We start from the raw sequence: 14394 nt of genomic DNA on the forward strand, positions 1-14394 counted from the left end.
CGCTAGATCGAAAGGACAAACGCTCGGGCTCAAAATTCTGCCTATTCTGAACAAGAATATGCTTGAACTCCTCCTCGATTTTGGCCATCGATGTCCGAAGAGTATCATTAGCCTTTCTCAAAAGCTCGTGTTCTTCGCTATCTTTCCTTGGATTCAAACTCTCTAAGCTCTTAACCAATCTTCCAGCCTCATCCACCGTCTTTAAATACTCCTTAGCTTCATCAGGCCCGGCATCCCATATCATCGACTGACCAACCTCCCATGTCATGACCTTATCATGAATCGAATTAAGCCGCCCCTTGATATCACTTAATTCTCCATCTTCGTCTTTAGTTTCGACAATCTTCACCATGGACGACAACTTTGTGCCTAGATCCGCTAAGATTTCCCTTGCTTCATTAGAGAATTTCTTGTTCGACCCCAATTCCTTTAGAATTAGCCTCGCAGCCGCAATCAAACTCTCTTCTCTCGGTATCTGCATCATCGGGTTACAACTTCCCATATCGAAATTTACAGAAGAATCAAGAAATACAAACACAAATACACTCTCAACTCTCTGAGGAACATCTCGAACACTTGGTGTGCAAACCAATTTCAGTAATATAACTCAAACCCACTTTAAAGAATATCCAAATCGATGAATTTGTGTAGAAATTAATCAAAAAAGTGGATGAAATCAAAGAATATGAATGAACCCACAAAAGTATACCATCAACAGAAGAAAAGAAACTATAAATCCCTAATCTTTTGCTGACCTAGCAGAAAATTTGGATCCCAAATCTCGTGGTCAATTAAAATACAAACCAAACAAAACCTCAAATTTATATACTAATCGACAAATACTTCATTTCCCAGAAAGTGATCAATGATTGACCGTTCATAGAAGTACAAAATACTTACACTTGATGGTGCTTGTATCAAACCCCCAAAACCGAACCAGAAAAGTATAATATGGTTGTCTTTATATCCCTTCCTAACAGTACATCACATGTGACACTACTACTGATAGTTGATATGTCTCTTCTATATATTGAATTATAATTAAAGGGTATTTAAGGTATTTTAAATTATTTATCTCTCCTTTCTCTATCTCTCCTACCTCCGGCCTCCGACGAGCACCATGTGATACCCAAAATACATCAAGATACATAATGTGATACCCAAAATACATACAATGTGATGCCCAAAATACACCAAGTAAACTTTGAGACCACTGTGATACCACGATAATACTTACCTTGTATACATATGTATTTGTGTGTACAGTGTGCACAATATGTGTGCAGTGTGTGTATGCAATGTGCATGTGTGCAGTGCGTGTATGTGTGTTGCAGGTCTGGAAGTTGGGTTGGAGAAGAAGGTTGGGATGACGATGACCACACAGGAGTTGAGGGTTTTCATGGATGGAGGGTGATCGATGAGGGTGTTTGAGGGGGGATCGAGGGGAGTGTTGATGGATATGGTGGTCAATGGCGGGGATGGGGGAAGGGAGATAGGTAGTGAGGGGGTCACAGGGACAAAGATGGGGCTAGTTGCTGGAATGCTCACAAGTGGGTGTTTAGTGGTCGGTCATCGAAGTCGTCTTGGTCAGACAAGATGACCGGAGGAGGTCACCGGAGTGGTGGTGGGTGCCGGAGAAGGGCACCGGATTTGGTCTCTGTGTATCCATATGTGTGTGTATATATATACATATATTAAAATAATTAAACTAATTAAAGTAAATTGAAATATTAAACTAATTAAACTAATTGAATAATCAACACAATTTACTAATCTACCCTTTGTTTTATTTTAGTAAATAAAATTAATTATTTAAAATGATTGACTTATATTGGGTCTCACTGTTACCACAAACTATCTAGTTATCATTTGATTAAGTCCCTATATATGTATGCATATATATAGGCTAAATTAAATGAGAACCATAAAAACATCACAAACCTGTAAGAACCGATCTAAAAAATATTTTTTTACATGGTTTTTTTTATCAAACTAGAATTGAAGATATTGGCTCACATATATTTGTTTCATGACGTGATAGTTACGAATGTATTTGTTTTATCATGTGAAACTATTTTATTTACTTTTCGTTTTCACCAAGTAAAAAAAATTCATAAATCATTTTTTTTATTTGATTATCTTTCTATATATATTTTCATAATAAATAAAATAAAAATCTTTTATATTTCAAATATGGGGTTGTAACGGTTTCGTAATTTTTACGATTATAAAACCGATAGGCGTGTGAATGAGTAAACCGGACAAGTCAAGCATTGAAATGATTGACTTAGGACCGTTTATTAAATGCTAAGCTTTTTCCAAATGAATATGTCAAGAATCAAGAACCTTATCCAATAAAAGGCATTGTAAGGACTAAGGAGCGATAATTTTACCTACAAAGTGAGGATGATGACTCTTACCTGATTAGCATAACAGGGTAAAAGTCACTTACCAACAATCTTACTATCCCATTAATCTCATCTGGTAAGGTAAATGAAAAAGGTGACTTTTATCCAACAAACATTTAAGGGGTTGTTTACCTAAATACTTACCCGGTAAGTGCTTACCGATATGAGTCAACACTATAATTTATTTTGATGCGTAAGATTTTAGTACATCAAAACGTATCGAATGCAACAATTTATCTGGTAAGCGCTTACCTGGATAAGAGTCGTCATCTTCACTTACCCGGTAAGACTCTTCATCTTTCTCATTGCTCTTACCCAGTAAGATTCTCGGTCTTTGTCATGTTCATCCTTTCTCATTGCTCTTCACCTCTCCAAGCAGATCTTTCGTAACTCATTGCATAACGTTGGAACTTCCAATGATACTTTCGAATCCAATCATCCCCAAGTATGGTTCTTAGCTTTGACCCTTTGACCTTTTCACCCATGTAATGGACATTGTTCATCAAAAAAAGGTGTCCCAATGCATTTTCTTTGTGTAATCTTGATTTCTTCTCAAGGTTGGATTCAAGAATTGACATCAGGGATCGGAAATGTGACCCCATTGGAGATAAAGATGAGATCTCGTTAACACTATCATCCTCCAAGGTCGAACTTGATGGACGTTGATAAACTCTCGCACCATAGTCCATCAGGATGGTATTTAGGGAATTACTGTAGGCGACAAGGGTTGTAATGTAATTCATTACGTAGCGAGTAAGATGGTGAATTCCACCTTTAGAAAAAGCTACATCCGACATGTTGGACCTCACTAGGTTCATAAAACCAAAGAATGTTGCACCGGCATAATCACCTACTCTATTAAGCATATCTTGGAATTTTGTTACTCAAGTATGATCCATTGTTATCACGGTAAGAGGACTTGATATCTGGTGTAAGATCTGCCAAGGCATCATGCATACCTAGAATCGTGAAGAAAAAAAAATCGGGCTCATGATGTCCAACAGCAAAAGCTTCCGCAAAATTCAGAAACTGCTAGATAGAAGCTTTTGATGACTTGGAGAAATATAATGAGCTTATAGACTCATCTTGCCCAAAAATTTGCTCACACAAGWACTTCTCACTTGCAAGATAAATCCTTACAAAGATCCTCATTGCCTTTGTCCATCTCTTGATCTTGGAATTCAATGCAACCCGTTCCATCTTCAAAACATCTTTGATGCTTGATTTCTCTATTTCAAGAATGAATAACGCTGATGAATGCATCTGAACATGCTCTACCATATTTTGTATCAAACATTAAATTAGCAATGCTTTTCAGATCAGGAATCACCTCAGGATTGATCAAATGCATGGTGTAAAACTTCGCTCCTTTGCTTATACCATCTCTTCGATAAGAATCATCAACTGAATTCATCCATAAGAGAGACAATCGAGCTCTCATCTACCCCATCATCTTTGCTAGATCAAAAACGCCTAGGCACAAAGTTATACCTATTATGAACAAGCGCTTGAACAACTCCTCCATTCTGGGAATTAATGTCTGAAGAACATCATTAGCCTTTCTCAAAAGCTTATGTTCTTCACTATCTTTACTTGGATTCAAACTCTCTAACCTTTCAAGTGATCTTCTTACCCCCTCCACTGTTTTCAAATACTCTTTAACTTCATCAGGCCCATAATCCCATATCATGATCTTATTGTTGATCGAATCAAGCTGCTTCTTGATATCACTTAGTTCTTCATGATCTTCAGAGATCTTCGAAGTAGATGACAATTTTGTGCGAAGATCCGTCAAGATTTTACTTGCTTTATAAGACAATTTCTTGACCGAATCCAATTCCCCCAATAATAATCCTAGCAGAAGCTATCAACTTCCTTTCTTTCAGTGTTTCCATCATGGGTCGAGTCCCAGAAATGCTATCAACTAAAAGGGGACATTTTGTCAAACAGTTGGTGTGCAAACCAAAAATTCTCTAATATCTCTAAAACCCCAACTTAAATTCCTAATTTTCCTAATTTTCGTGTTATCTGTTGTTGATTTGTCTTCTATCTGATTGCTGCTTATAAAATCCAAGAGAAACCACAGTGGGTTTAGAAATTATTAGAATACAAGTTTAAAGGAGAAAGAAAAGCTGTGGGTTCCAAAATCGGACAGTGGGTTTCATAAGCACTTTTATTCGTTTTTGAGTAAATAACACTATAGGTCCCTGTGGTTTTCTCAGTATTTAGATATAGTCCCTTTTTCAAAATAAGTATACTCAATGTCCTTATATTTTGTATTTTATTACGAGTTAGGTCCCTGTTTCTAACGAAATTAACTCTAATCCGTTAACTCGGGGGAAAAGTGGTCATTTTACTATTATTATCTATTTTTTTTATTAAACATTAAAAAAAATTGTCTATAATATGATATATTTATTATTATATTAATGTATTTTATTATATGATTACGTATGCATATTGTATATATAATATATATACATACAAGTCTGTAACTTCTCATTTCCCGAATGTCGATGATCCCGTCTAATCCCCACCAACTCACCTACGAAAAAGGCACATAATGCATACACATCTCAAATGCACAACAAACAAAAAGTCCACCTGCCATCGGGACCCCTTCCATTGTATATGTCACTGCAAACCACTTGCTACCACCACTTCTATAGCGATTTTGTTGCCGATCGAAAATCACTGTATTCGGTGTTCATCTGTTGTAAGCCCCTATTGTAACTTCCATCCTACCATCCACTGGACAGACGACATCATGTCCCCACATATCACCATTGTTCCACAGGGTTCGAAATAAAATAGAAAAATAGAACAAGATCGATGGAGCACTGTGGTGGTGTATGTATGGCAGAAAAGTGAAATCACGGTGCCCTGGGTGGGGATGGGGGTCCTCTGGTAGGACAATAGTGTTGCCGGAGGAGAAGGAAGGCCGGAGAACGATTGTTGTCGTAAGGGTAATGTGTCGTTGGCGGGGGCTCTGGCTCTCTCTCTCTCTCTCTCTCTCTCTCTCTCTCTATATATATATATATATATATTTATATATATAAAGAGAGAGAGAGAGGGGGTTTAGGGGGAATTTGATGTTTATTTGAACTCTTTTTTATCCTTTGTGTAAAAAAGTTTTAATTGGTTGAATTTGGGGAAAACTGAACAAATAATGAAAAGTGATATTTTATTTGGAAACTGATGTTCTTGTTTGTAACGAGTTTCGGGAACTCTACGGTCGAAAGATTAAAATTAGCTTCGCTAAAGAGAAGCCGCAATCGTTCTACGGAGGCGTTGATGGGTACAATAGCGGAGGCTATGATCGTGGTCATTTTGCAAAACGAGCAGATCGAACATTTGTAGGTTATTGAACTAAATAGCTTTACGGATGAAAACCCGAATCGTTGTTTAGTTATGGAGTAAATTACGGTTTTGGTTATGGTATGCCAATCTTTACCCATTTGGTTTTGGAACTTACATTTATTATGGAAATGGTTTGCATTTTGTTTTGAAATTTGTCCCTGAATCAAACGGTCATCCATCTTGTTCGTTAAGGCATGCACGTCAAGGGCAATTTTGTCTTTTTGTCATTTTCTTCCGTTAATTTTTTTTTTGTAATTATGTTTTGTTCATTTCTTGAATAATATCTTCTTCACATTAACAATCGAGAATACGAAGAACTTCACCTCCAAACCCCCTTCCCCTCGGGGCGATGCTGCAATCGTTTATTCACAACAGTTGTTTTTATTGTAAATTACCGTGTTCCACTTTTTTAGTTTTATGGTTGTGATTAACTTGACAAAAGTGAGTTGATAAGGGTATGAAAGTAATTTATATTTAAAGGATTATCTAATTAATTATTAAGAAAATTAAAATTATTACAAATTCTTAAAAAAAAGGACAAATTGTATGAAAAAAGTAACGTACTTTAACTTGATTTCTATTTTGGGTAGTTTACTTTCAAAATTTTCATTTTGGTACTTAAGATGTAAAATTTAAACATTTAAGTACCTGAGTAACCGGTTGAAGACTAATTTTAGATTAAAAATATATATGTCACTAACCACGTCAGCAAATAATACTGAATTGGATACCACATCAGCATGATAACCGGTTAATGCTTCAACCAGTTACCCAGGTACTTAAATGTTTAAAACTTTACATCTTAGGTACCAAAATGAAATTTTTAAAAATACGTTATCCAAAATATGAATCAAATTAAAGTACGTTACTTTTCATGTCCTTAAAAAATATACGAACATTATAACTAAACAAATTCTACCAAAAAAACAACCATTTTTTTTCTTTTTTGTTTGACTTGAGATCTATGTTGTTATTTTTTTTATTATCCCTATGATGCTGTATATAGACAAGAGTTGAGCTTATTCCAAAGCTCATTAAGGGGTTGTTTACTAAATTTGTCTGTCTAAATAAATTGATGTTATTATTTACTCTTTTATCTGAATCAACAGTCTGAATAACAGATTTACCCCGAATATGAATTATGCATTGTTATTTATTTTTTAAGCCTAATGATCTGTCTAAAAACTTCATAAGCTTTTTGTCGAGATCCAGAGTGGCTTTTGTACTCCTTTTACCCTTTTGTTTTCCAACAGAGCACCGGATGAACAAGGTGTGGAAGACATGAGAGCTTGATCACTTGTTGATTATTTTTTAAGCCAAATGATATGTCTGAAAACAACAACCATGTCAAAGAAAAAAAATTAATATGTTCATCTTAATGACAAATATAACATTATTCCACTTGTTCCATGGTTCCATTTCTACAATGAACACGAGGAGGATAGCAGTGGTAGTAGAAACAAAAAGAGATCGAACCAGATAGTACATTGTAATGGAACAATGTTTATAGTGACTTAGGTGACGTTTGTTTTTTAAGAGGTGCTGAAGTCTGAAGTATGATTTCACTTTTGATTTATGAGAGGTGGTTCAAGTCTAAAATATGGATCAGTAAGATTGTTTGTTTTTACTACTGAAGTCTGAAATCTGAATCGGTCAAACTGGTGCAAAAAATATAAAAGATAAATAGTTTTTTTTTACAAAAGTATAAAAGATAAATAGTTTTTTTTTTAACAAAAGTATAAAAGATAAATAGTTTTTGCTAACAAATCTTTTTCAACCCTCAAATTACGAGCCATTTGATAAATGACATATTAGGATTAAAAGGTATTAAGGAATACGTTTACCACTTAAAATTTCAGCGGACATTTAAAGCTTTTAAACTCTTGTTTTAGAAACGAAACAAACACTATTAATACTCAAACGTCTGAACGAATCAAACTTCAGAGGTGTTAAGAGGTAATTTTGAAAAAACCAACAATCCCTTATAAACTATTTTGGTAATCAGTTGTCTTTTTCTTATAAATATTCCGCTACGTATTTTTAAGTTATAATGATGTTGATCTGAAGTTTATCCCTTTTATAAGTTGAGCGGAATTAAAATAAGGATGCAACAATGTTTCTGCTATTATAATTAATACTTTTTATGCCTCATAAATCAAATCAACAAGAAACAGGTACGTTTAAAAAAGAGTAAGTTACGATTCTCGTCCATGTGGTCGTTTAATAATTTTGATTTTCGTCCATATGGTTTAGAAATTGCGATTTTCATCCCTATGGTTTGCAATTTATTACTATTTTCATCCCTGAATTAATTAATACCTTTAACTACAAGGGACCAAAATAGTAAATAACTATAGATCATAAGGACCAAAACAGCAATAAATTGTAAATTACAAGGACGAAAGTAACAACAAAATACAAACCGTAGAGACGAAATCTAGGCATGGCAACGGGGTGGGGATAAGGCGGGTTTTGTAATCCCTGGTCCCGACCCCAATTTGTAGTAGCATTCCCCGGCCCTGTCCCCGGTCTCCGACGAGTACGGGGATTATCATCCCGTCCCTGGTCAAATCTCTAGTAATCCCCGATCAAACCCCATAAATAATATCATTTAGTTTGATTCTAACGTGGATTCCCGACCCTGGTTTGAGTAACATTTCACGTTCTCGGTTTGAGTCTACCGGGAATCCCCGACCCCGGGACTCGTTTTAGCGGGGAATCTCCGTCCCCGTTCAGGTCGGGTGAACCGGGTTCCCCACTGGGTCGGGACAAATCACCATCCCTAACGAAAATCGCAATTTTTAAACCATATAAGTAAAAAACCTTAATTTTTAACAAAACACAAGAATGAAAAACATAATTTATTTTTAAAAATATGAAAAGCAAAAGGAAAATCCTTTTTAACTTATTAAAATTACAAATTTGCCCTCGTAAGAACATGGAGATGGCACGTGCGAGGCACGCGCAACCACCTCTCGCCAATATATATAACTATCTGCAGTGGGAATTATCAGCAGGGTAGAAAAAGGGGCACGAGAGCGCCAACAAATCGTAAGGTTCGTCATCATAAACCCTAATATCGTAATCGTTTTTATCCAATTTCAGTAGTTATATATCGATCACGTTTGATTACATTACTGATTCCATCCGTATATTTCATAAATTTGATTTGATTATTGTTTTGGGTTTATTGAAAAGGAATTGTCGGTGATTATCTGGATGAATCCGCTTGTTCCATTTATGTGCTTAGTGAATTTTTTTTGGTTTAAATACCTGCAAATATGCGAATTGTGAACTGATACGTGATTGGTGCGTTGATTTTAATGGCTGAACTCATAAGAATTGCTTTCTGCACAGGCCATTCTCATGGGGCTTATAATAACTATTTGCTGTTAGGAATTTAATATGGAAGTAGGGATTTATGATGTTGCTTGCTTTTACTTCAAGTTTTCTTGGCCCTTTTTTCAAGATTTTCACCCTTAGTTGAGGTAGCATGCGGGGGTAGTGGTGTAAACGAGTAGAGTCAGATTTGAGTAGTAGGTTAACTGAGCTGAGCTCAAAAAATTAATACTAGACTCGAGCTCGAGCTCGAGCTCGATTTCAATGTAGGCTCGAGCTCAAATATTTTTTGAGTTATTGAGCTTGAGCTTGATGCTCGTTTATGGGTTTGAACTTGCAATTGATTAACTTGCCATATTTTTATTGTATGATTAATAAATATATGAGCATGTTTGGCTCGAAAAAGGGTATGCCCGAATGGCTTGGCTTGGCTCGGCTCGGCTCGGATTGTTAAGATAAACGAGTTTTATTTTTTGTTTGAGATCGACTTGAGTTCGAGAATTATTAAGCTCGAGCTCGAAGTGTTTACACCCCTATGGGGGGGGGGGGGGGGAATTGTAAGATTTTGAAGTTTTAATTTGACATGGGTAGTTTAATAATTTACCAATATTTTGGTGGTAAAAAAAACTGCATATTTATCCCACTCAGTCTTGTCTTATCCTGCTCTAATGTCGTTCCAATCATGGGACAGCAAATTTGTGTTCTGTCTTTCTTGTGTACCAAATGCACCATTTGTTGGCAAGCTCTCTTCACATTTTTCACAAGCTGGGGGTTTTCACGTAAATGGCAGCTCTACTTCTAGAGCAGTCTGCATACATCCCACTACCAACCCCACATTCTGGTAGGATGCACTGAGCTTGTTTGGTTTTTGAATTTATGTTCTGTAATCTTATTTTGTTTTGTACCACAGATTTTAACATTTAGTTCGAATTCTTCCTGTCATTCTAGGTCCATTCTCAAAATGGCGTTTCTTGGTAGAGTTGGCAATCTGCTTAAACAGTCAGGAAGCAAGCATGCCAGTATTGGATTATCTTCCACAAATTCACCACTTTTTAAGGCAATCAGAAGCATGTCATCTGCTAAGCTCTTTGTTGGAGGTGTATCACTTTTGCTTTATATTTTATTTATATATGTCAAATACTGACGCACATTCCACACCTTTGGTGATGTTTGAACCCTTGACCTCATGGGAGGCTTGGCTCCATCGGTAACTCAGGTACCGTTGGGCCAATGACCCTTTGGTGCAGTTTGCGTTTTTCATGTCATGTTTCAGGTGCATGTTCTCAAAGTAGCATCCAGAGTAACAGATTTGTTTATTCTATGCAGGACTTTCATATGGAACTGATGAAATGGGATTAAGAGAAGCTTTTCAGCAATACGGGGAAGTGATAGATGGTATATATCTATTAACATCAGATATCAATTGCTATATTCTCCATCTGTCCCACAAAATTTTAAAATTTCCTTCTTCAAAGTTTTCCTGACTAAATTACAATCATCACAAAAGTGGTCGGAGGGATATTTTGTTGTATTCACTATTTACAAGCCGTTTACTGACACAAATTGGGTAGATGTTAACCGGGTAAGAGGTTCACTCTTCTGAAAATGGTTGTTTACCAAGTGTTTTGTAGAAAGTGCTTAACGATAAAAGAAGATTGGGTAAACATTGTTTTGACTCGGTTTGTGACATATTTGTGGCTGACTCGGTCAGTCAGAAGTGTAGGTAAACAAAATCATTTCTTACCGGGTTAGGGGCTCTTACTGATGAAGGGGCCATTTACGGACACTTTGAGAACTTGCACCACCCTCACTTAACTTACCGGGTATACAGTTGTTGGTAAACACCATCATCTACCAAGCGCTAACCCAGTGAGTCACCACCCTCACTTGCCAAATAAGATTCTTGGTCATAAGTTTGTTGATGAACACCATCATCTTTGACCGGGTAAGTGTCTCTGCTTGCCCGGTAAGAGGTCGTAAATGTTTAGTTACCAGGTAAGAGGCACTAAGAGGCTGTTTACTAAACGCTTACCAGGTAAGCACTTATCTTACCGGGTAAGGGTGAGCATCAAAAGGACCAAAAATTTTACATGGTAAGAGTCATAGCAAGGACAGATAATCTTACCCAGTAAGTGAGAGAGAAGACTCTTACCCGGTAAGCGCTTGCCAGATAAAAGACGCTTGCCAACAATCCATTGTGATGGCCGAGAATGTTACCCAATAAGGTAAGCAAAGGCGATGACTCTTGTTGGTAAATGGTCCTAAGTGTTTAGTAAACAACACCTTGTCTTTGTGAAAACAACTGCGGGATTACCGTGCTCATTTAGTTTGGTTTGATTTACTTCAAATTTGGAGTTAAATACTAGGGCCTATCTAGTCATTTGGGTAAATCTACGACTTATCTTAGGTCTGTTCATAATGTCAAATGTTGATTTCGTATGGGACAGTGGATGATTTGATAAGTAGTCATTACCGATATCATTAGATTTAGACTCACTACAACTGCTCTGATTTCCGCAGCCAAAGTTATCACGGATCGTGATTCTGGTAGGTCTCGAGGTTTTGGCTTTGTTAGTTATACATCAGCTGATGCAGCTAACACTGCTCTTCAGGACATGGATGGCAAGGTATCATGCTAGTTATAGAAAATTTGGTTACTTGAAATCGTAGATTTTTTCTTTGGTGGTTGTTTGCGTATTTATGAACACCCACACCGGGACTATTCACCATCCTCCGATGGATGCATTTACATTATGTCGTATGTTTGACGCAAATTAATCAGGGTCCCCGAGAAGATCATGATGTTTCGAGCTTTTGATGACGACTTATTGTTTTTGTTCTTATTGTTCTTTGAGGTGTGTTTTTAGTATGGCAATTAGGCTGGGATCTGAGGGGATTGAGCAAGACAAAAAATACATTTTTTCTGTCCTACCAAAATAAGGTGAAGCAAAAATCAGGGAGATGGGACAAGCATGGTAAATTACTAAAATACCCTTGTCATATTAAAACCCTAAAACCTTCCACAGTTCTTTCACCCGTCCCCACCCGTCCGATCCGGTCCTGTTCTATTTCGATCTTTATTTTTTGTGGGATATGGTAAAATCTGCTTAAATGGTTAAATTTGGGGTGAAAATTGATACTCTCTCCGTCCCAAAATAAATAAAGTTATAGAAATGTGTAATAGAGGGAGTAACCAACTTCTCCATCTTGTAGTTAAGGTTACCTTTGTGAATGATTTTTTCAGGAACTCCATGGTCGAAGGATTAGAGTCAACTTTGCCCAAGAGAGACCTCGTCCATCCTTCGGTGGTGGTGGTGGATACGGCGGTGCTGGTTACGGCGGAGGTGGTGCTGGTTATGGCGGCTACGGAGGTGCTGGTGTTGGTGGAGGCGGTTATGGAGGAGCTGGTGGGTACAGTGGTGGGTACAGTGGTGGCGGCTATGTAGGTGGCGGTGGGTATAGTGGCGGTGGCTATGGTGGCGGCAGCATCAACAATGCAGGTGAGTATGGCAGCGGGAATCATAATGCTGCCAGTGGGAATGATCCCTTTAACGGTGTTGTTGAGCAAGAACCGTTAGCTGGTGGTGGTGGTGATGGTGATGGCAATCTGAACCATCGTGATTATGAAGACGATGATTATGCCAACACATCCAACAAGTAAATACCCGGAATCCATTTGACCATGGGAAGTTGAATAAACCAGTCGTTGTCAATATGTCGTGACTGCCGTTTAGCGGCTGTTTTCGGTTATATAAGTGTTACGTGGTGGAGTCGGGCAATTTTCTGATGGAAAGTTGCGATGTCTTTTGCGTTTAAATTTTGTTTACATGGAAAAATTAAAACGTTCGATTGTGGTTCAAAAGTACTTGTTATTGTAGGGTCTTTTGGATAATAATCTCACTTACTTTTGCTTGCCAAAAAATTTGATACATTGTAAGGTCATTTTACAAAACTAAGGTAATTGAGCTAAATAACCATGCCTTTTGAGCTAAGAGGCTGTTTGGTAGTTGTTGAATGGTTTGGTGTAAAATGATTAAAAAACTTTTATAATATAGTCTAAAATGAAATATAATTGTTTAATAATTATTCAAAATGAAATTAGGGTGCTGAATGGTTAAAGAATGACTAAGATACAAAATCATTCAGATGATTTTAGAACTATTAAGAGACGAACTTTTTTTATGACAAACAAGAATTTCGAAATTTCTAAAATCCCTCCTTAAAAATATATGCTAATTTAAATAAAAGAGTAAACTGGAAATTTAGTCCTTGTGGTTTTTGGAAAATAAGTCTAGTCTTTGTAGTTTTGAAATTACAAAATAGTAATCATTGTTTTAAAAACGTCCGGATTTGTTTCTCCTAATGGCCGTTAATAATTTCGTTAAGTGAGCGAGATTTTCGTTCTTCTATCGATTTATTTGTTTTTTTAATCGATTAAAATCGATTTTATAATATAGTCCATGTGGATTTTGATTGGATAAAGGACAAGAAAATCAATATAAAAAAAACCAAAAGTATCATTTATTTAAGGGAATTTTGCAATAGTCGTTAGAGGAAGAGACTAAATCCAAATGTTTTTTGCAAATCATAATCCATTTTGTAATTTCAAAACTATATGGACAAAAACTGTTATTCTTGATACACAGAGGGACCAAATTTGTAGTTTACTCTTATATAAGAGACAACATCTGAATCGTTAAGAGGTGAATCTTGATTGACAAAAAAAGTCCGCCTCTTAATGGTTCTAAAACTCTTTGAATGATTTTGTATCCTGGATCTTCCTTAACCATTAAGAGCCCTAATTTTATTGTACACAATTATCAAACAATTATATTTCATTTTGCATTATATCAGCAATTGCCAAACAGCCCCTAAACTATTTTTTTTTTTGAAAATTTCTATTTCCATCCCTTTAATTAACAACTCATGGCTTTTTATTCTTATAATTTACAATTTATTGTTATTTTCGTTCTTCATATTCACCAAAAAAAACCACTTAATAAAATAGCCTCACCTGAAGAACAAAAACAATAAATTACAAACCTCAGACAAAAACTGTAATTTTGAACAAAACCACAGGAACAAAAACCGTAATTTTGAACAAAACCACAGGAACAAAAACCGTAGTTTAGAAAAATAAAGTCATATGAAGGACAAAATGGTAATTTCACTATATGTCAGCCGATAGCACCAACATCGGCCTATATATAGGGAAATTTATAAAAATAACCGGTTTACACAACCCTTTGCCACAAAATAACCACATTTTAGAGGTTTTGCCAAAATA

The 14394-nt window shown here is 36.3% G+C and overlaps 1 protein-coding gene and 1 pseudogene across 2 annotated transcripts; one reads left to right on the top strand and one right to left on the bottom strand.

The window, feature by feature from the left end:
- LOC112513322 overlaps positions 1-4427 on the bottom strand; it is a 14245-nt pseudogene extending 9818 nt beyond the window's left edge.
- A 4363-nt stretch (positions 4428-8790) lies between these two features.
- On the top strand, positions 8791-13023 carry LOC112512573 (glycine-rich RNA-binding protein 4, mitochondrial-like). 2 transcript variants are annotated; one of them, XM_025118614.1, is made up of 5 exons: positions 8791-8824; positions 10056-10204; positions 10434-10502; positions 11628-11734; positions 12352-13023. In XM_025118614.1, exons 2-5 carry the CDS (start codon positions 10069-10071, stop codon positions 12766-12768), a joined length of 729 nt encoding a protein of 242 aa, XP_024974382.1. In that variant the 5' UTR covers positions 8791-8824; positions 10056-10068; the 3' UTR covers positions 12769-13023. The 2 variants fall into 2 exon arrangements, with proteins under 2 accessions (XP_024974382.1, XP_024974381.1); XM_025118613.1 differs by lacking the exon at positions 8791-8824 and adding an exon at positions 9732-9948.
- The last annotated feature ends 1371 nt before the right edge of the window (positions 13024-14394 follow it).

This window comes from Cynara cardunculus, assembly GCF_001531365.2.
Source record: "Cynara cardunculus var. scolymus isolate 2C chromosome LG 5, CcrdV1, whole genome shotgun sequence".
NCBI lineage: Eukaryota > Viridiplantae > Streptophyta > Magnoliopsida > Asterales > Asteraceae > Cynara > Cynara cardunculus.

Excerpts from the sequence above, each read along its gene's own strand:
- LOC112512573 (XM_025118613.1), top strand. The coding sequence starts at position 9,776 with ATGTCGTTCCAATCATGGGACAGCAAATTTGTGTTCTGTCTTTCTTGT. Across the intron at positions 9,949-10,055 it reads ACTACCAACCCCACATTCTG|GTCCATTCTCAAAATGGCGT; the intron begins GTAGGATGCACT and ends CTGTCATTCTAG. Across the intron at positions 10,503-11,627 it reads ATACGGGGAAGTGATAGATG|CCAAAGTTATCACGGATCGT; the intron begins GTATATATCTAT and ends TGATTTCCGCAG.